We start from the raw sequence: 22861 nt of genomic DNA, 5'->3' as shown, positions 1-22861 counted from the left end.
TGTAAAATAATTAATGGTTTCTCTTTTATAACCAGTGCTGAAGCACCTCGGTCGATGGCCTTTTGGATTTATCCAATAAAGAACATTTATTATTATTATTAGTAGGGGAGCCGACGATGCTAAGTCGGGATTGACTCGAGCGTCGTGGAGGCCTAGTGGATTTTGAAGAATAGATGGTGGAAAGAAAAAAGGTTCTATGAGGCATGCACTTCCAGCGGTGGAAAAAGCGTCTGCAGGTTTTCAAAGATGTAAAAAAAATCCTCAATTGTACAAACTCGAGCGTATCTCTGATAATAAATTAATGTTAATTTGACAGTTTGCGTGGTGGGCCTAGCCATACGGAAGAGTTGAAAATGGTAAAAAAAAATTTCCGAGCATGTCAAATATTTGGAAAATAAGTTAATTGGACCCAAAGGAAGTTACTTCTCAAGAGGCTGACAATTTCGAAGGTCACAGTGGTCCTTTGAAAATGCAAAAAGAATCGTTACTTGTACATACTCAAGCGTGTCAGATTTTCATACAGATGGTTAATTTCGGTGTTGCAGACATGTTGACCCATTAATCTGACAGTAATCAAGTAGGGGCTTTCTTAATCTGTCAGTTTGAAGATGATAACAAGGCATTTTTTCAAATATCTCCCTTCCTGTACCTCTGATCGTTTCTGTATTCATTATGAAATTTCTAGATAATAAAATGCCATACAACTTTTTTTGAATCACTTTTACATACCCTTAAGTTTTTTCGAATTAGAGGGCGCTAAGGGAGAGGAGCTTAGCCACACATGAGAAAGGCCAAGGTCCTTGTAGAAACCCAGTCTAATGTACATTTATCGCCATATATCTCATTTTCAGATGTAGAAAAAATTGCTTCAGACAAAATTTGTGGAAAATGTTATGCGCTTCAAATTTTATAAGGAATGCAAAAACAATTTGAAGCCCAGGAGAGGAGATAATTAAAAAAAAAAACTGATTTTTGTGATCTTTATGGCCAATTTTTATTGCTTCGACATGCTGAAACTCTCAGATTATTTTTTTTTCCATTATTGTTGAATCATTAGCTTCAAAATGAGAAAAAAAGCCTCCGCGCTCGAGAATGTACATGTGAATTTTTTGTTGCAAATTTGGCGCCCTCCCATACATTTTCGTCACGCTTAAATTGTCAAACTACGAGAATATAATATATACTTTTCAATATGTAATTAACCACACTTAGGTATATTAATCTGGCACGCTCAAGTATAATGACCTTTTTTTTTTACTATTCTGGCTGGCTGTCCTAGAGAATTCACCTCATATATAGGTCTAAGTTTTGGTAGAGGAGGTATCTCCCCTTATATTGATCTGACACGCTCGAGTAAGAGCGTAAGAGCGAATTTCCCTCTTGGGCTCCTCAACTATATCAAACAAATCAAGAAAGGAGACAATTTATGTAACCTCAAAGAGGAGTTGCCATAAGGAAGTGCTGACAGATACAGGTCTAGTCAGCCCTGCCAGTTTTTGTTGTGAATATATTATTATAGTTTGATTTAGACCATAATGATCCTGTTTTCCTCATTATTAACGAATTAACACCTCTTTCATAAAACTGATTTAGAATATATTTTCCAAAAATCAATTTCAAAATTATCCAGCAATTTTTTTGTTTCGTGAACCATTTGCGCCCCTTTGTGGTTAGCGCCCGGGGCATGATGCCCCCCAGTAGACGATAAAATTCGTTCCAAACCTATAACCAGATCCAGAAGTGGGATGGGCCTGAATCAAATGCAGAGCAATGAGGATGAAAAAGAAACATTTCCAATCGCTTTCGAACGCCACAGTTCGGAAGTGATAATACTAACACGTGAATTCTGAAGATTGCTCACTTGGGAGAGTACCTGACCGGTAATCAAGGGGTCGTAGGTTCGAATCCTGCTCTGGGTGGTACTTTTATCAGAATTCAATTCCTGTCTGCATGCCGTTAGAAATTCTCATAATATTATAATTCAGACATTAAACTAGAAACAAGAGTGCCTCCCACCTCCGAAAAGCTTGTTGAAACTAATTTTTTTGCGAATACATAAAGTGAAGTCGGAAAATCTGTCGATTCACAATATTTGAGATGAAATGCTCCTTTGTATGAAAACTGGTATTTGTGATAATTAAGAGACGGAAATTGTTTTCGTATTGTATGATGATGGAATCAAAGACGCATAGGATTACAATGAAACTGAGAAACGCCGTTGATGAAGAGGTTTCAGTCAGCGACATTTTGATCAGTACAGGGGGGGCAAAATTCGATGGCCCTGTAACCGTAAGAGCTAGGAAAAAATAGATGGCATGTTTCCAACCTTGATTTTCAAAAGATTATAAATTGCCAAAACCGCATCCCTCTATCTTCTTTTGTTCAGAGACTTCGCCTTTAGTGGATTTCCTTAGGTTTGTTATTCAGATATTAAAATTGTAAGATTTCATAGAATAAACCTCAATATTATTATCAATATGAGAGACTTTGAAGATCACTTTCTTTGCGGATATTTCAAGGATGAAACATTTTCCAATATGGAATGAATCACTTTCAGGAAATTTTATAAACCTGGATTCAACTCAATATGTTCCGAAACCTTTTCAACTAGAAGATAATCTAAATACCAGTACCACAGCCTTTTCAAACACCTTCACAAAAAAGGCTGTGCCACTACTAGTAGAGGTGTAATGGGGAAGGATGCGTTTTATAGCCTCTCCTCTCAAATGCCAACCTCACCTACTCGCGGTGCACCCTGTTCTTACGAACGAGGCTCTGGCGACCGAACATGAGCGGTATAACTCTGTTTCCCACAATTACGTAGCCTAAACATTGGCTTGAGCAGGAAATGGCTCTCTGCGTTGCTCAAGTTACGTCTCAGACCTTGTCGTCTCAGGATACCTGTGCCACAAGATAATCTAGTCGTAGCCGCAACCAAAGTTGCACTGACAGCGTTACCAGTGCAGCTTTTGAACACCTTCTAACGCAGCTCCTACAAAAAGATGGATCAGTCGAACAGGACAAAATTCGTATCCGGAGGTAAAATACCCTCCCATTCGGATCTCCGGGGGAGGGTGCCTGAGCGAGTGAATCATCGAACAAACACCAATGAAAAGCACATAGCTTTTGCAGCATGGAACGTCAGAACCTTGCTAGACAACCCCAAGGCCGACCGACCAGAGAGGCGTACTGCCCTAATCGATAAGGAACTGCAACGAACATCCATTGCAATAGTTGCTTTAAGCGAAACACGCTTTTCGGACGAAGGTAGCTTGGTAGAACAAGCGTATACTTTTTTCTGGAAAGGCTTGCCGGAAGGCGAAATCAGACAACATGGCGTAGGCTTTGCCATTAGAAACGACCTGGCCGCCAAACTTACCGAAAATCCAGTTGGTATCTCAGAACGTTTAATGACCCTACGTTTTCCTGCAGCGAATAACACGTTTGTGAACATCATTGCAGTATACGCACCCACTTTGAACTCCTCTGACAACTTAAAGGAGACTTTTTACGAAACACTCGTTGCTACATTAAGTAAAATCCCAAAACGGGAACGAATTATTCTCCTTGGAGACTTCAACGCTAGAGTGGGCAGAAGTCAAGACTCAGAACTATGGCCGGGAATAATAGGGAAACACGGCACAGACAGCATCAATTCGAATGGAGAACGTCTGCTGGCTCTTTGTGCAGAACACAATCTGTGTATAACGAACACCTATTTTATTACGAGACCCAATTCAAGGGGGACCTGGCGCCACCCGCGCTCAGGGCATTGGCATACCCTCGACTATGTGATCGTGAGAAGGAAAGATCTGAAAGAGGTGTTGGTCACTAAACCCAGAGCAGATCTGGAGTGCTGGACTGATCATAGGCTGGTAATCTCGAGAATGAAAATCTCAATGCGCCCAAAATACCAACGCAAGCCGAAGTTTCTAAGAGAGCGCCTTCAAATATCCAAACTACAAAACCCTTCTACAAAGGACAGATTCACAGCTGCCGTCAAAGATAGCCTAACACCATCGGATTATAACGACGACATTGAGACTCATTGGCTCCGTTTCAAGTCATCCCTTACAAATACAGCGAAAGAAATACTGGGCACAGAACGCTCCCGAAAATCCCCAGACTGGTTTGCCGACAGCGAAACTCATATCGCACCCCTTTTGGACGCAAAACACAAAGCGATGAAAACCGCAATCAACAAGCCTGGCGATGTTGCAGCCCAAATAGGTTTCATAAACATAAAACGCGAGGTCCGTCAAGAAATAAGAAAAATCAAGGACAGCTGGTGGAAAGAAAAAGCTAGGGAAATACAAGCTTACGCCGATAACCATGACTACAGGCGTTTTTTCGAAGCTATTAAAACTGTTTACGGTCCAAGCAGAAAAGCTAGCTTTCCTATAAGAGATGCTCATGGAGCTATTCTAACTGATGATAGAAAAATTCTCGAAAGATGGAAGGAGCATTACTCACAGGTCTTGAATCAAAATAACGACTCGGATTTATCCATTTTAGACCTGCTTCCCGCGTATAGTCCGATGACATCGCTTGATGACGAAATTTCAATGTCGGAAATCATAAGCGCGATTAAAAATATGAAAAATGATAAGTCATCTGGTCTAGACGGCATTCCGGCGGAGATATTCAAAGCCTTGGATGAGGACATTGTCAATAGTCTCCTAATACTATTCCGCAAGATCTGGGAACAGGGAGATGTGCCACAAGACTTCAGAGACGCTTTAGTTATCAACCTCTATAAGAACAAAGGCGATACGTCGAATTGCAACAATTACAGGGGCATATCGTTGCTTAATGTGGCCGGTAAAGTTCTCTCGAAGATTATGGCTAATCGTCTGGTTCCACTCTTAGAGAGGCTTTTACCTGAATCCCAGTGCGGCTTTCGACCAAATCGAGGTACGGTGGACCTAATTTTTACACTGCGACAGCTACAAGAAAAGGCCCGTGAACAACAATCAAGGATTTATACAGCCTTCATCGATTTAAGCAAGGCATTCGACTCGGTGAATCGGAGAGCTCTCTGGAAAATCATGGCACGTCTAGGAGTACCCGAAAAATTCCTAGCAGTGTGTAAAAGCCTTCATACCAACAACACCGCTAGAATACAGCATAATGGCTCTACAACCGACCATTTCTCAACCAACTCTGGAATAAAACAAGGCTGCGTATTAGCGCCTTTACTGTTCAATATTTTCGCCATAGCTGTATCGATAATTGCTGACATGAGCATGCCCGTAAGAGGTGTTGGGATAAGATTCAGATTTGATGGAGGCCTGTTTAACCTGAAGCGCCTCAGAGCAAAAACCCGTACCAAGTTTATCACGGAACTTCAATATGCAGACGACTGTTCACTCATCGCTAGCAGCTCAGAGGATCTACAGATAATGTTGGACACCTATAAACATATATACGAAGCTTTAGGCCTTAGACTCAATATTGACAAGACCAAAATCCTGGTAAGTCCGCCAGAAAGCCTTCAAACAGATATCAGCCTGGACAATGAAACTCTAGAACAGGTCGAGCAGTTCAAATACTTGGGAAGCTTCATAAATACTAGGGCTAACCTTGACACGGAAATACACAACCGTATCAATTCGGCATCACGGGCATTCTGGAAGCTGAAGGACAGAGTGTTCCAAAATCACGACCTCAATCTGAAGACCAAGACAGCTGTTTACAGAGCAGTGGTCCTCCCAACGCTTCTTTACGGAAGCGAAAGCTGGACTCCCTACAGGCGACATATTAAACAGCTTGAACAGACGCAGCAACGTCATCTAAGACAGATAATGCACATCAGATGGTTCCACAAAGTTTCGAATGCAGAAGTCTTGCAGCGCGCGAGTTGTACAACAATTGAGACTCAAGTAACGAGGGCCCGACTCAGATGGAGCGGCCACATTCTGAGGATGCAAGACACAAGACTCCCCAAAATAGCTCTATACGGCGAACTCACTGAGGGAGCCCGGAAACCAGGAGGACAGTATAAGCGGTTTAAGGATACACTACATCAATCCCTAAAATCAGTTAATGCTAATCATAACTGGGAACAACTTGCGTTAGACAGGTCACAGTGGAGGTCTTTGGTCCACAGTTATAATGGAGAATCGAGAAGGATACAGCGGCGGCCAGATCTGGTTGGAGACTATCCATGCCCTGAGTGTGGAAGGATCTGCAGGTCACGGTTGGGTCTCTTTAGTCACAGGAGGGCACACAGTCGCAACTAGCACTAAGAAGTTACAAGTCTTTTCGAATTTTTTTTTTTTCTGTCCTTCTTCTTTTTGTAGATTTATTCCCGGTAACGGGATACAGCAATGATGATGATGAGAGGTTAATTGGTAAATATCACGTAGTCATGGAAATTCTCATAATTTCCTCGTTTCCCGAGCATCTTCTCGAATACCCGGAATGAAAGTGATCTCCAAAATCTCTCATAATCTGACACATAAGAGCATAAAGTTCATTATCATATTATCAATGAAAATGACCTGCCAACTTGACCGAACTAGTTTTTGGGTTTTTTTTATTGGAAGAACAATTAGAGATACGACTTATATTATACAGGGTGTCTCAAGTTCGAGTGCCTATTAGACGTTTCTGGAGAACTAGACATATTTGAAATCTGAAAATTGGGATTATGATATTGTTCGAAGTTCTCTACAGAGCTAAAATATTTTCGAAGCTCAAAAACTTCCGGTTATACAGGGAGTGAAAATAAATTCGACGAAAAAATTTTTTTTCAAGTTTTCTATTCCCGGTATGATCGAGTATTCAATAGTGAATACATTTCTGTTAAAACCATTGTATTAAATCGAATAGTTTTCAAAATATCCGAAAAAAACTGGAAAAAAAGTCAAATATGTTCAGTCAGTAATATGTTCATTATTCTTATTTTAAATATCCTGAGCGTAAACCGTTTTTACAACATCGAAGAGGAAGGATGTGAAAAGGTCATGCATCTTTTGGATTTCAAAAATATCATCACAGAGTGTTTCAAATTTTGTGTTGAAAATTGTGATCTTAAATTCGCCATAACTTCTGTTTTTCAAATTAGAACCCTATTTTTTTATAATTGTGTTGGATTCTGCGGTCAAAAATAATGATAGTTTTCTCACATGATTATGCTCCTAAATTCAATAATTTCTGAGTTATTTGAGATTTTCTGGATTTATGGTGTACGTAGAGTCAAATTGATTGCATCTAAAAAAATTCAATGAATATTCTTTCGAAACCATGGGAACACTCTGTACCCATAGAAGATCTGTATTCACAAGTGTCAGGTGTTATTGTCACATCCACCATGTATATGAAATAGATCCAGAATTTCGTAATTAGAATAACGGTTCATTTTGTTAAATCGAGAAATGAAGATAACGAATAACAATAACACCTGACACTTGTGAATTATTAACAGATAATTTATCTTCTATGGGTACAGAGTGTTCCCATGGTTTCGAAAGAATATTCATTGAATTTTTTTAGATGCAATCAATTTGACTCTACGTACACCATAAATCCAGAAAATCTCAAATAACTCAGAAATTATTGAATTTAGGAGCATAATCATGTGAGAAAACTATCATTATTTTTGACCGCAGAATCCAACACAATTATAAAAAAATAGGGTTCTAATTTGAAAAACAGAAGTTATGGCCAATTTAAGATCACAATTTTCAACACAAAATTTGAAACACTCTGTGATGATATTTTTGAAATCCAAAAGATGCATGACCTTTTCACATCCTTCCTCTTCGATGTTGTAAAAACAGTTTACGCTCAGGATATTTAAAATAAGAATAATGAACATATTACTGACTGAACATATTTGACTTTTTTTCCAGTTTTTTTAGGATATTTTGAAAACTATTCGATTTAATACAATGGTTTTAACAAAAATCTATTCACTATTGAATACTCGATCATACCAGGAATGGAAAACTTGAAAAAAAATTTTTTCGTCGAATTTATTTTCACTCCCTGTATAACCGGAAGTTTTTGAGCTTCGAAAATATTTTAGCTCTGTAGAGAACTTCGAACAATATCATAATCCCAATTTTCAGATTTCAAATATGTCTAGTTCTCCAGAAACGTCTAATAGGCACTCGAACTTGAGACACCCTGTATATTCCGAATAAAAAAAATGGGATTGGAATATGTAAAAATAACATACAGTTTATATTCAACAAAAATGAAAATTACCACTATATCACTGGAGTAGCGGACTGAAAAAAATCTTTGATTACTTTACTGCATTCTACATGAAAAATTAGAATGTAACAGTTGTTTTCGATATCACTAATACTTTCCGAAATAAAGGCACCAGTACGAAGAGCCAAAAAATGAGTTTTCACTTATAACTTGAAAACAAAAGAAGATAGAGGGATGCGGTTCTGGCCATTAACAATCTTTTGAAAATCGAGGTCGGAAACGTGCCATCCATTTTTCCCTAGCTCTCACGGTTACAGAGCTGTCAGTCAATCTCATCGAATTTTTCCCACTCTGTTCAGACGATGAACTTGATTCCCGAAGCGAAGCAAATTTGTAATTGTAATTGCATATTTAGGTCTACTGGGGACACCACATTAAAAAAAAAACAAGGCACGTATCTCTACGTACGAGGAAAATCTAAATATTAATCATTTTCAAAACTCCCAGGAAACTTTCGAGGTAATCCTTTTTCGCCACAAAATGACTGTATTATGAGTAGATTATGGATTTTTACTATTATTTTACCTTTGAATATCAATACATTTTTAGTTATCAAACTAATAAGCCTATAGTTATATATATCTACACTTTCATACTTTACCTCAACTTTGATTTTGGGTGTGTGGATATTCTATTTGGTCCTTCGGAATGTGTAACAAAATCATTCGCAATGTAGGAACCCTGTCTAATTGTCGCTGGGGAATCTTTCGGATCTACTTTAATTTCCGTTGGTTTTTCACCAGAAGATTTTTCATCAACTGAATCACTATGACATGCTTGTGGATGTTCTCGTTCAGATTTCATGGGACTTTGTTCACTTGTCGCAAGAGCGCGATACTGAGTTATAGAATGTCCCTCCTTATCTTGAATATTTATATGATTCTCTGCTTCGCGAGATTGTCGTTCGGTAGGTTTTTCTGAAGATATTTGTGATGATCGGAACTGTTGGGTAGGTGTAAATGGCTGCTGATAATAACTGTGAGGTTGTGGCTGAGAGCCATATTGATTCATAGGAGTCATTTGTTGTTCTCTGTATTGTAAATTATTAGGGTCAACAATATAACTCTGAGGTTGTTGACTCGATGGATCCATAGCGGTGTATTGTTGGTTAAGTTTATTCTGTTCTGAAATATGTGATTCGAAGGGGTTATTCGACTTTTGCTCCTGAGGAAGCAAATTTCTAGGAACAAGCTGCTGATGCATATTTTCACTTTGTTGTACATTCTGCTGATTACCGAAATTCTCCGTATGGCCAGAATGCCGTTGAACTCGATAGTTTTCTTGAAAGGATTTCTGTTGTATAGCTTGTGGAATAGGATTGCTGATTTGCTGGGAAAGTGCTTGTGTTGCCAACTGATTCTGTGGATAGAAGTGTCTATTGTCTCGTGCCACTTGAACTTGTCTTGGATAACCTTCTTCTTCATGTTGCGATGGTAAATGATTTGCATACGCTGGTCGAGAAGAAACTCTATATTTGTCGCGGAGCAAACCGTTCTCAAAGAACTCCTGCTCGGCATTCAAAAGCGAAGCTACAGTTTCATCATTTTTAATGCGGGCAGTAGGGCATTCTGGTACAACATTATATGGCTGCTTCAATTGGATAGGATCCGGTTTGAAATATTTCGGATCGACTTGGAGTAACGAATGCACAGTTTCTGATTTCAACTGAGTTTTAGCGTCGTTTATCTGTACTTGACGTATTTGGGAAGGCTGATATTGTTGTCTTTGAGGTTTCTGGGAAATAAATTGATATTCATGATTTTCCGTTCGGAGTGGTCTTCGTTGAAGCAATGCTTCTGATGGATACGTTGGTGGAGGTGCACTTTGTTGATTCACATGATGAATAGGAACATTCGATATTGATTTTTGATATTGATGATTTTGTTGATTATCGATGATATATTGGGAATTTTGCTCCTGAGATGTATTTTGATATGATTCGTTAGAAGACTGAATTGGTGGCCGATATTGTAATTTTTGTGGATATTGTTGTTCTGGCCCACTTTGCTGAGTTATATTGTTAGTGGTTCCGTACCTTGCTTGCAGATTGTGTTGGTATTGTTGCGGATGCAATAAATTTTGCTCAGGAATAAAGTGTTGTGGAGATGAATAAGTGTGTCCTATTTGGTTGTCATATTGCGGACTACTAATAGGGTTTTGATGTGATTCCTTATTAGAAAAGCTTGTGTCTGCTTGTGTTTTTTGGATTTCCTGATATGCTCCTTGTTGCGGGTTATAAGATATGGTAGAATAGTGAATGGGTTGAGACTGCTGAGCATTATAACTCAACTGATTATTCTGAGGATCAATTGGTTGAGCCATTTCATTTTCTTTTTGATATTGTTGATAGTGAATGGGTTGAAACTGCTGAGTTGGATGTGGCTGAGCAGTATAACTCATCTGGTTCTTTTGAGGATCAATTGGTTGGGCCACTTCATTTTGTTTTTGATGTTGTTGATAGTGAATAGATTGAAACTGCTGAGTTGGATGTGGCTGAGCAGTATAACTCATCTGGTTATTTTGAGGATCAATTGGTCGAGCCATTTCATTTTGATTTTGATATTGTTGACAGTGCATGGGTTTAAACTGCTGAGTCGGATTTTGCTGAGCAGTAAAACTCATCTGATTATTCTGTGGATCAATTGGTTGAGCCACTTCATTTTGTTTTTGATGTTGTTGATAGTGAATAGGTTGAAACTGCCGAGTTGGATGTTGCTGAGCAGTATAACTCATCTGATTTCTCTGTGGATCAATTGGTTGAGCCATTTCATTTTGTTTTTGATGTTGATAGTGAATGGGTTGAAACTGCTGAGTCGGATGTTGCTGTGCAGTATAACTCATCTGATTATTCTGTGGATCAATTGGTTGTGCCATTTCATTCTGTTTTTGATGTTGTTGATTCGGAATATCTTGCTGAATATTAGACTCATTTCTGCTTCCACCTTGCGGAATCATAGTAAGCTGTTGATCAATTTGCTGGTTTTGGTGTTGATATTTGTAATTTGAATGAGAAGTTGGATACTTCTGATTACCCCATGGCTCATGAGGAGAATTTAGAATAATCTCCGTCATTGGATAAACCTGTTGAGGGTTATTTTGTGCTGGCCAAACGTTACCTACATTTTGTTCACTTTGTGGTACAACGTTTCCTACGTACGACGCATTCCCCGAATGAGTTTCCTTTTCTGGAAACATTCTGATTGGATTTTGCAAATCGCATTGTTTTGTAATATGCATATTATTTTTCACCTCTTGCTTTGAATTGTGACACTCCTCTTGTTTCGGGTATTCTTGATATAGTTGCGAATTTCGGTGGGCCATATTTGTTTGTTGTTCATAATTAGTTACATTGTGTTGATCGGGGTATTTATCGAGTCTGTCTTGTTGTTGCGAAGGAATTTGCATTTGCATAACATCATGTGAACTCTTGAAATTATTTGAACTGAAAGATAGGAATATGTGGATAAGGATCGAAATCGAAAAGGGAAACTAACCTTGACGGGTACAAAACTCCTTATTCTATGTAATGAAACTAATATACCTGATCTGGACCTGGACTACTCACCTCGTGGGTTCACTGTTTTTTTGGGCAGTTGTATTGTGAATTATCTGCAAAACATTATTGTGACAACTTTTTTTTTATTATTGAGGAATGTTAATACCTGTCCCATACTGCAAGGGGGTCTTGGTGCCCCATACCGGCCATAGAGAGGTTGATTGTTAGGAGACTGAGTACTTTGTAAGCCATTAGTTCTACTCATCGGACTGAAAGTTAGTGGAAATAACATGATATTTAGCTCATCAGTATTATTAATGAGTCGATGAATTAATTGGAAATAGTTGAAAGTTTCTTTTTATTATAATTATTTTCATCGTTGTTAACCAGCTATGCCATGAAATCCTCAAAAGTCATTAAAGATCAGGATAGATCTGCTTGAACTACATACATAAGGTCCTTTCGTTTGCATAGGAAGTGTAGTATTTTTCTACACTCAGTGTAACTTACACTAGATTTTAGTATTCGTGTGCTGATTGGATTTACACCAGTGTAGAGAAGGTGTAGTTTATCCGCACATAGTCAAAAACACGTGTAATATTAGTGTTCTGTGGAGTAAAATGTGAAATTTTATGTTGATATCACGGACGTCACTGCGCAACTACACTGAAAATCAGCTCATTTAAAGTGCAGTGTAGATTACACTACACCAAAAAACAAACGAAAGGACCTAAATATTCATTTCATTTCGTGTCATATTGCTTACCCTTTTTATAATTTGTTTTCGGTTCGTTTGTTCGGTGCAAATTTGTTAATTGGATTTGTTAAATTTTCCGATGAACTAAGGATTTCAAACTTTAAAATCAGATAGATAACAAACGAATAGATGGACGAAAGGTAATTGATATTCAATATTGAATATCATATATCATCATCATGTATAAAACATGCATCTTATTATACTTCTCACGAAAGTCATTTTCCACAGGATGTAAGTTAAAGAAAAAAGGCTGTACAGCAATTAAAAATGAGAAGGTTGTAGCTCTAAGTGTTTAGTTTTCGGATCTGCCATTCAATTTTTTTTTGAGAAATACTCATGAAAAATTTTTTTTGTCGCTTTTTGGAATTCACGTTACGATCAAACAGAAATTTGTTTTGATAAAGCAATGGCTGATCCTTTCGCAGGTAAAATTACCTTTTTCCATTCAAAACCGATATCTTAACAAGAGGTGCTCTTATCTGGGTCTTCAAATAAGGAAATTAAAGCTGAATCAACAAGATATCTAGTCCATAGAAATATTGAGTTAAAAACATTTCCAAGCTCGTGGACAAAACGTATCGAAAAACGGAAATTTTTGTTGTTTTTTCAAGATCGAGTTCGAAAACCAGACACTTGGACCTTCTTCTTCTTGGATTTACTTCTTTCAAATTGACTGTACGCCTTTTCCTTCCTACAGCCTGTTCAAAATCACCAAAAAAATTTTTTTTATTGTTGTGTTGTTTCAAGAGGAGCCTAACAACAATTCATTCATTGTACATATTTTGTACGCGCTTCAAGAAAGATTGATATCGAAGGTCTTGGTTGTAGAGACGCAGCTCAATTTCTGGGTACAACAGATAACTTCTGATTTCTGTAGTTTCAATCATAGAAATAATACATCAATATTAACTATAAAAATATTTGCCCGAAGAAATACAGAGATTTCGAACTAATCATATAATATTCAAAATTCATACATTATATTCCAATTTTTTTTTAATAAAGGCAGGAACATAAATAAACAGAACAAAATTTATAATATCGTCGGTCAGTTCAAAAACTTATGTGTGATATGAGTCTACGAGTCGTTGGTTATTCCCAGTTCAACCTGAATCTCTTAAATCAAACTCTAAAGGTAAGCGTCCACAGTTCCACATCGTACGCAACGCACGGATAGCATTGAAAAATTCAAGCGATGAATCCGGGCAATACGATACGTATCAGTGGACGTACTTATATGAGTTCTTATACAAAACATTCTAAAATACTTTCGATGCGATCCGTGCGTTGCGTACGATGCGGAACTGTGGACGCTTACCTTTATTGAAAGTGCTATTACTTCAATTTCGATTTTCTATGGCAAACTGAGATATCAATATTTCCTGAAGTGATTATAGAATCAATAGGATTTTTGATGTACATACCTACATTCCGTGAGTTCTTTTTTTTGATTCTCGGGAAAGAATCCGTCGAAGACGACGTAATTGTTCATCTGCTTGATGGGATTCTGAAGATAGTAGTGTTTATTCAGAAAGTTGAGAAACTTTTCGCTTGGTCGATCTATGGCCAAATTATGGGGTTTGACATTTTCTTTCTGAAATTATACCTCAAAATTATAGATCATATCCAAAGATTTCAGAGTTTATTTTTCATTGCATAAAAAATGTAGAACTTTTCTATACTGGATTTGATTTACACCAGTGTAGAGAAAGTGTATTTACCTACACATAGTTAAAAGGAGATATAGATAAACTACACCTCCTTTACACTGGTGTAAATTTAATCAGCAAACGAATACTAAAATCGAGTGTAGAAAAGAGCTAAACTTTTTATGCAAACAAAAGGACCTATATTATACGAGTAAGTGAAGCACAATATCAAAGCATAATTCACTTATATAATCCGTTCCACAACTGTAGATATTTCCTTGAAGAATTATCAGATTTCAAATTATATTGAAAGAATCGGATGAAAGAACTCAAAAACAGATGAATAGAGGAGTAGTGAGTTACGACATATACAGGGACTATTTGAAGGTGAGGCTTTTTTTTCAACAAAAGGTAGAACTGGTCAAAATGAAGCTTCGAAAACACCCTGATTTACGTATTTCATGTGAATGTGAAATGTGACATAAAACTAATGGAACATAAGATGCATGTAAAATGGTTATACAAAATACTCCAACACATTTGTGGGCTAAATAAACCGCATATTTTCGTGATAACCTGATGTTGAGCACAAATTGCAATACCTATATCATTGAGTTGGCACTTTTTTGTCGTTATTATTAGGACACCCCGTGCTTCTGTTTTTTTTTTCAACTTGAAACAGATTATTGATTTTCACAAAAATCAGTTTTTAAATCACAACACGTGTTTCGCTATCACAATAACACGCAAAAACTTGTAGTGATTTAAAAACTTAAACAAACCAGATCATTATTTTATGGCTATCGAATTGTAGCTAAATATCTCATGTTCAGCTTCATATTCTCTTTATTGTAATCTGCCAGTGAAATTTCCAATAACAGTACATGAAATGATACTGTAGTATTACTTCCTATATGAAAAGTTATTGAAAGAATCTGTCGAAAACAAACATACATGTATAATTCGATCGTTTCAAGGCGAACCACAGCGCACCGTAATCGAAGACGCCTGGCTCCCTCAAGAAATTCAAAGAATACAAAGATTCTGAAACGTTGTTGGGAAAATGGAGATGGATCCTAAGCCCGTTTGCAAAAGCCGAGAATTCTCTAGAAAATTTACTCGAGATTTCATGCGCCGTGAATTATTTACCGTTGCATGTGCACTTCCGGTAGAATTCTCTGTTCAGTTACATACAAAATAATCTCTGACGTTTTCTGGCGAGAATTTTGTAGAGAAATTTCCAGAGAATTCTCGGCTGTTGCAAACGGGCTTAAGCAGTGTCTTCAGTCAATTGTGCCGAAGAGTCGAGTGATTTCGACTAGACAAAATAATGGAACTTCGGGTGGAGATTTCGAGTTAACTAAGACGTTGGAAAAGGGTAGGCAGCGGTTTGGTGGGCTAAATTGTAAAAAACGTTGAAGATTAGTGTAAAAGACAGTCATATATGACTGCCATCATAATAGGAAAGATATTGATTTGCTCGTTATTTAAATCGGACGTTCTCAAACACATCAACAAGAAATTTTCCTAAAAAAAGTTGACAAAGCCAACGTCAAGACACAAATACATGGTGTTTCCTAATTGAATGTCAATATTTATGGGGGTGAATTTTAGGCCCATTTCAAGAAAAAAACTTCATAACTTCATTAATCTCTACAATACCATTTCAGATATTTCAATGCAATTTGTCATACATGTACTAAAAAATAAAATCTACGTATGTCTCTGCATGGTGATATTATCATATGTATGTATTAACGATATTGTTATCATCATACAGAAAAACGGTTTTTATTTTATTAAGCGGAAACCGTGAATCGAATTGAAAAAAGTTGAGTGATCAACTTTGGTGAAAAAATGATTGGGAATTTCAAAAATAACTTTTATTTCAGGAAAAATCTGTGGCGTACCATCAATGTCTGCCAAAATAGGTAGGTCAAATTACGTACGAACGTCACTAGTGGAAACTAAAAAAAAGTGTTACATTAAAAAATGCCTCTCGATGTACATATACATGTATGACAAATTTCATTGAAATATCTGAAGTGGTATTGTAGATATTAATAATAAGCATAAGAGGTGGGAGTACGAACGAACCAGCGATAAGTGGATGCGTGGTCCATGTTGCAAACAAACAATGATAGAAATTAACCTGCAAAAAAATAAACGGTGGACAGCCGAACAGAAAAGTAGACAGCAACCTCCTACCTCGGATGATCAAACTGACTCTCCAAGAAATCTCATCAGTTTCGCTGATGTAAACGCAGCTTTAGGGTTTTTATTCATTTATAGTTTCCAGATGTATACTGAGCCTAGTGTTCTCATGCGACTTCTCCATTTTATACGTAAAAGCATATCAACTCGATAGTAATTCGATCAAAAATTGATCCAACAACAAAATTATAATTTTGGAATTTCTTTCTCAGTTTATTCGCAAAGTGACCCATTCAAAGAAAAAAAAAAGTGAATCAAAACATTTCAAACTTACATCCAGCATATACTCGAAAAGTTTCTTTCCTAATCCACTTCTCTGCCTCTTCTCGTGAACATAAAAGTCTAGTACACAAGGTGGTGTCACCTGATAGTGTTGGCCTTCCCGGTCAAATACGTACAATCCTTTCCTACCAATTTTCAGCATTCCCGTGACCGCACCATTTCCACTGGAATGAAAAAAATATAATAAATCATTATCATAAAACAACATAATGATACGGAGCAGATAGCGTCCAAATTCCAATAGTGAACCACGTGTGCGAACGGGACCTTTCACATACGCCGACCACTGATCGGTGACGGTAAAATGCCGGTGAGAAACCGTCCAATACCGGCAATATCGGGATGTAGTGGCATACGTGACTAAGTACACGTTTGTACAAACACCGATTGTTTACCATTGAACTGAAGAAGGAGTTCTTTCTTGAGTTCAATGTTTTTTACCGACCATTTCAGTCGACTTTAGTTGGCTGATCGTTTGGACGGTAAAAATCCGGGTAGCGTGCTAGCAACTGCTACCGATAAAATATCGGCCGATTTTATTCCGAGCCGTCCAAAATCGGTGTGTGTGCAACTAGGCATACGGTTGCAGATTTGATATCTCGGAGATCATTTAACAAACCTGGATTCATACAGAGTTATCACGTGATCGGCATCTGCCAATTAGATTGCTTTCTTTCTCAGTTTTCAATAGGAACCTTTTATAAACCCACCATAAATTCGGCTGTTAATTATTTAACTGAAAACCTGATATAATGAACTTTGAATGAATTCTCCCTAATAATTAATTATACAGAGAAATGACTGTAACTGTTTTACATTGAAAGAAAGGCTTTGGTGCTTACACAACAGCGTCCTTTTATTTTTACAAGAATGAATTCCCTCCACATCAATCTTATAACCCAATTTTCACACGTTTTTGCGTAGAAATGTTCAAACTTGCGTTTTCATAAACTTCTTTCAACTGAAACAGTTGCTCATTTCATTCATTGCCGGTTATACATACAATACAGTTTCGTACGATTTAATGTGAACACAGGCAGAAACATATATTAAATGAGAAAGTAATTGAAGATAAATGGTTACATTATGTTATAATGTGAACATACTGTATATAAACTTTCGATGTCGTATAGCGGCAATCAAGAGTGCGACAGTGTTTTTTGTACATATGTAGATAAGAACATGTGAGATGGAAATAGATAGACTGTATTCAGTGTGAAATAAGATCTAATAAAATAAAGTGCATGCATTTCCAAATAATCTAATTAATCTCCACAAGTACCTATATTCTCTTGCAAAATCAAGAGATATAACACATTATTAATAAGCAAGCAAGATATTGTTAATCGACAGGAAATATATCCCCCTTCGGCTTCTATAACCACTTTCAACCCGTTTTGGCAAAGCCAATTGATTTTTGCCGGCGGCTTCGGTGTTGACAGTGGTTCTATGTTTAGAAGTGCGGTCATCAGGTTGAGGGGCCATAACTTCAAATTGGCAAAGGAAAGCTTCAAGACCAACCAGCGGAGGAACTTCTCAACCAACAGAGTGTTTAATGTGTGAAATGGTCTCCCGCACGAAGTGGTCAATGCAGGATCGGTCAATGCGTTCAAGAACCTATAATAGGTTCACGGAATCACGACTGTAGACTTGTAGTGGATGGTATTTCATGAATTTTCTAATTTTTTTGTTTTCTGTTTTGTTTTTTACGAGTTTATAGGTTCAAACCTCAACCCTTTACAATAAACAATAATAATAAGGTTAAAAGTTGCGAAAGCTGCCAAAGAAATCATGGATAAAAAAGAACACACACAGAAAGAGAGACGGAGCATGCTACAGCTCACCACTGCCTCGACACTCTGAATCAAAAGTTAAGTCTGTATGCAGAACGCCTGAGGAGACATAAAAGCAATTATAGCCGGAAAAGAGACAATAATTCATTCGAAAAGTCAGGAGAAACTTTCTTACCGGTCACTCACATCGTCTGATGGAGAAAATGAAAAGTTACCACCAAAGGAAGCCATTGAACAATTCTGGACCGAACAATTATCACAAAACCTCAGTTCAATGGAGATACCGGATGGATTGAAGATGAAAAGTCTGAAGCTATAAAATATGAGCCGATGCAACATGACACGATCAAAATTGAAGAAGTAAAATCAGCTATCAGAGGACTACACAACTGGAAAACTAATGAGCCTGATGGATTACAGAACTTCTGGATCAAGAAACTTTGGATCATGCATGACAAATTGACCTCCGCAATAAATGATGTCATTGAAAATCCTGAAAGAACGCCAATATTCCTTACACATGGCACAACGTACCTGCTACCTAAAGACCAAAGAAATACAGAAGACCCATCCAAATACCGACCAATCACATGTCTTCCAACGATGTACAAATTCATCGTGCATTTCAAACCGAATTCACAACTATTGCGAAAGGAATAACATCATCGCCATGCAACAGAAAGGATGCACCGAGAGAGCCGAGGGTGTAAAGCACAGCTAATAATTGATTCAGTTATCTGCAATCAAGCGTTCTCCAAGCGAAGGAATCTTTACCCTGTATACATAGACTACAAGAGAGCATTCGATTCCATACCTCACGAATGGCTCTTGATAATTTTGAACATTTACAAGGTGGATCCTAATATTGTTGAGTTCCTGAAAAACGCCATGTCAACTTGGCGTACTAGTCATCAAATGAAAGCAGCAGACGGCTCGCTTACAACAGCACATATTCCAATAAGACGCGGAATTTCCCAAGGAGATTCGCTGAGCCCTCTGTGGTTCTGCTTCCCTGAATCCCTTGTCTCATAAATTGAATTCTACGGACTACGGATTTGCCATCAAGAGCGGCAGTAGAACTATGATGAAACTGAATCATCTCCTTTACATGGACGATTCGAAACTCTTCGCATCTACCAAGAGGCAAATGCAACTGATGCTGAAAATGGTGGAGGGATTCTCGGAAGATATCAAAATGAAGTTTGGACTAGAGAAATGTCGACTGCTGAACATAACGAGAGGAAAAATAGATGATGGTACGTTCAAACTCAAGGAAGGTACAGAAATTGAAGCATTAAAGGAAGAAGACACATATTAGTATCTGGGCATAAAACAGGCAAGAAAAATCAATCAGAGCCAGATGAAGAAAGAACTAACGAAGGAGTTCCCCCGAAGATTGAGAAGGATAATGAGAACTGGTCTTAACAACAAGAATCTGATAAAAGCGCTGAGCTATTCATTCGGTATCATCTTGTGGACCACCACCGATTTGGCAGTCTTACAGGGAAAAATGAGGACGATGCTGACTAAACAACAATAAACATCACCCCATAAGCTCAATAGAACAGACCGAGCTGCCACGACATCTTGGGGGTAAAGGAATTGTTGATTTGTCCAATGTCCCAGGAAATTGAAGGACTTCGAAGAAATTTTCTGGGCAAGGCTGCTTCATCAGAACTCCATCAAGTAGTTTGTGTTGCTGATAGTTCTACACCATTAAAGCTACAGCAGGACCACTTGGAAACCGTCGAACACTCTGCAGAAAGTAAAATGCAGAAACTGATCGGCAAACCTTTGCATGGAAGGCACCCTAACGAGGTCAACCATCGATATATCTGCGTCGAACTACTGGTTGACTTCCAGAAGGTCGTTTCCTGAGATAGAGGGCTTCGTGCTCGCCATCCAGGATCAGGTAATTCCAACAAGGAACTAGATGAAATATATCGCCAAGCAGGATGCCTCAGTGGCGGATGATAGCTGTCGTTATGGCTGTGCGACACATGAAACTATCCAGCACATCACCGAGGGATGTCAGAAATTTGTACGGAGTACAAAAATAGACATGATGCTGATGCCAAGATTTTTCACCAACAATTGGCACTAAAACACCAACTTCTAAGTTCGAAAAAAATTCCTTATTACGATTACCATCCGGATGCTGTATTGGAAAATGAACATCACAAGCTCTACTGGGATCGCACGGTTCTCACAGACCGGAAAATAACTCACAATAGACCAGACCTAATAATGCTCAATAAGGATGAGGACAGAGAAATATTCATCGATGTGGCGATTCCAAATAATAACAATCTTCTAGATGGGCACAGTGAAAAAATTTCAAAATACAGAGATCTAGACAAACAAAACAGGAGACAGTGGAAGCTAAAAGATATCAAGACTATCCCTATAGTCATTTCATCTACAGGCCTGATACCGAAGAAACTACTAGAGAACTTGAGGAAACTTCAGTTACACGAAAATATCTATAAAGTAATGCAGAAAGCGGTACTGCTGGGAACGGCGAGAACTGTACGCAAGTACTTGGGGAATGCGGAGGAACACCGTCTGCTCCGACAGGAAGTGCGGATGAAGTAGGAATCCAACCGACGGCAGCCGAGGAGCGACCTGAACCCGACCACCACCTCGAGCCCAAAAACCTGGAAAGGGCTTTAACAGCCTTTAACTTAATCCTTTTGATATCTGAGATATCTGAAATAAGTGAATTTTCCTCTGGAGAGGAGTGTTAAAACAAGGCTTAAGTCATAATAACATGAGTGAAAAAAAAATTGGTTTACAAGTAGGCTTCAAAAATTCGCGAAATATAGTGAGAAAATACACAAAAATTTCCCGAAAATAAACACTTATCGGGCAGTGCACATTTGGTCAGAAAGTTTTATTTGACGACGCGTGTGCTAAGTGATAAAAAATAATTATAAAATGTTCAATACACCCGAAAGAATTGCCCCATGACAAACACGACCAATCATTATCCATCAAGTGATGAAAATCCAAGAATTTGACAAACCATCAATCCCACCAGAAGTTTTTATCTGTGATGCTGAATAGCTTTACTCAGGTAAATGAGAAAGACTCATTCTATACAAGAGTACTAGCAGATGACAAAACCAAAATTTGCACACATTCCGTGGACGCTTGTAGAAAACTATCCGCACACCACAAGGTTCCCACTGAGGAAACTGAAAATGAAGTCAACGAAGCTGGCCATGAAGTTCGTGACCCAATCAATCTAAAACATAGAATAGCAAAGAAGCCATTAGATATGTTTCATCTTTTAGTACCCCAATCAAACAACAGAACATTTTATGACCTGCAATAGATTCGAAACGAAAAACAGAAGAAAAATTTGGAAACAAACTCACAGCTATAAGTCGAAAAATTTCAAAGTTCAGGAAAAATCCTCTTTATTGGTATTACATAGAGAGAGTATCTATTCTCTATTGTCAAAACTCAATGAATCCGAATTTGCTTCCGATAATCAATGTGATAATATTCTGTCAATAAAATGACACAATACACAAATAGCATTAGGCCCATTCTCAGCAATGAAATTGGTCAAGGTCAACTAGCTCTCATTCTAACTCCGAGCAAGTCGCCGATTGTTACAACGGCCTTCTAAAAGTTCTGCGGCGAGAAAATTGAAGGCACGAACCTGTGAGGCTTATCTCTTATATCGACACCTGGTAAACCATCGCATGCACATCTAACAAAGTCTATAAATGTTCTGCGAAATATTCAGGCCTTAAATCCGAAATTGTACCGGGCGCGATATAATCGCATCTTGGATGGGTTTCGCGAGGCACTGATAATCTCTATGGACATTCGTTGATAACAAAGTTTTATAATCACCCACACATGTGAATACATCGATTCGAAGCACCCCATTCTCATCATATCCACTACATTGTTACGCAATTCTAATTATAATCCTACCCTACCAGGAAACTACTTGACTCCCAAAATAGTATACAAAAAACCGAAAATCCTCAAATAGATGGGTCAATCAGAAGGAAAGTATGAAGTTTTGTTTTGGGCGCAACCATTAGTTGAATGAATCGATAAACCCATTTTTACTTGACCAAACTCAGAAAATGTCAACTTTAGGAGGATCTTATCATACCACTTCCACGAGTTTCACGAATAAGAACATCCACATCTAGGATCTTATCTGTCATGTCACATCCCGTCATTTGTCAACTTACTCTACGCAGTTTGTTTTGTTTGTTCTTCAACTCAGATTTTAATCGCCCTCGTACCTGATCGATATCTGTCGTATTTTTCATTTTTTGATCGTGTGTTTCGATTCCTGATACGTGGAAATGACTTTGAGGAAACTTATTTGAACCTTTTAAAAGTTTAAAGTTATTTGATAGTAAGTCGACTCATTTTTTTACTTGTTCCAACTTCATTCTATTTTAACCTAAGC

The 22861-nt window shown here is 37.9% G+C and overlaps 1 protein-coding gene across 5 annotated transcripts in view; it reads right to left on the bottom strand.

Moving 5' to 3' along the window:
* LOC123323020 overlaps positions 1-22861 on the bottom strand; it is a 55846-nt gene that overhangs the window by 18345 nt on the left and 14640 nt on the right. For all 5 annotated transcript variants that reach the window (XM_044911204.1, XM_044911203.1, XR_006539244.1 and 2 more), the window contains exons 3-7: positions 16617-16788; positions 13904-14073; positions 11886-11988; positions 11789-11832; positions 8825-11665 (exon numbers count right to left, since the gene is read on the bottom strand). In XM_044911204.1, coding sequence (XP_044767139.1) covers positions 8825-11665; positions 11789-11832; positions 11886-11988; positions 13904-14073; positions 16617-16788 — 3330 coding nt within the window. The remainder of the gene's footprint in view (positions 1-8824; positions 11666-11788; positions 11833-11885; positions 11989-13903; positions 14074-16616; positions 16789-22861) is intronic.

Source organism: Coccinella septempunctata, chromosome 1 (genome assembly GCF_907165205.1).
Source record: "Coccinella septempunctata chromosome 1, icCocSept1.1, whole genome shotgun sequence".
Taxonomy (NCBI): domain Eukaryota; kingdom Metazoa; phylum Arthropoda; class Insecta; order Coleoptera; family Coccinellidae; genus Coccinella; species Coccinella septempunctata.
The sequence above is the reverse complement of the archived record's forward strand: the minus strand, read 5'-3'. Positions and strand labels throughout refer to the sequence as shown.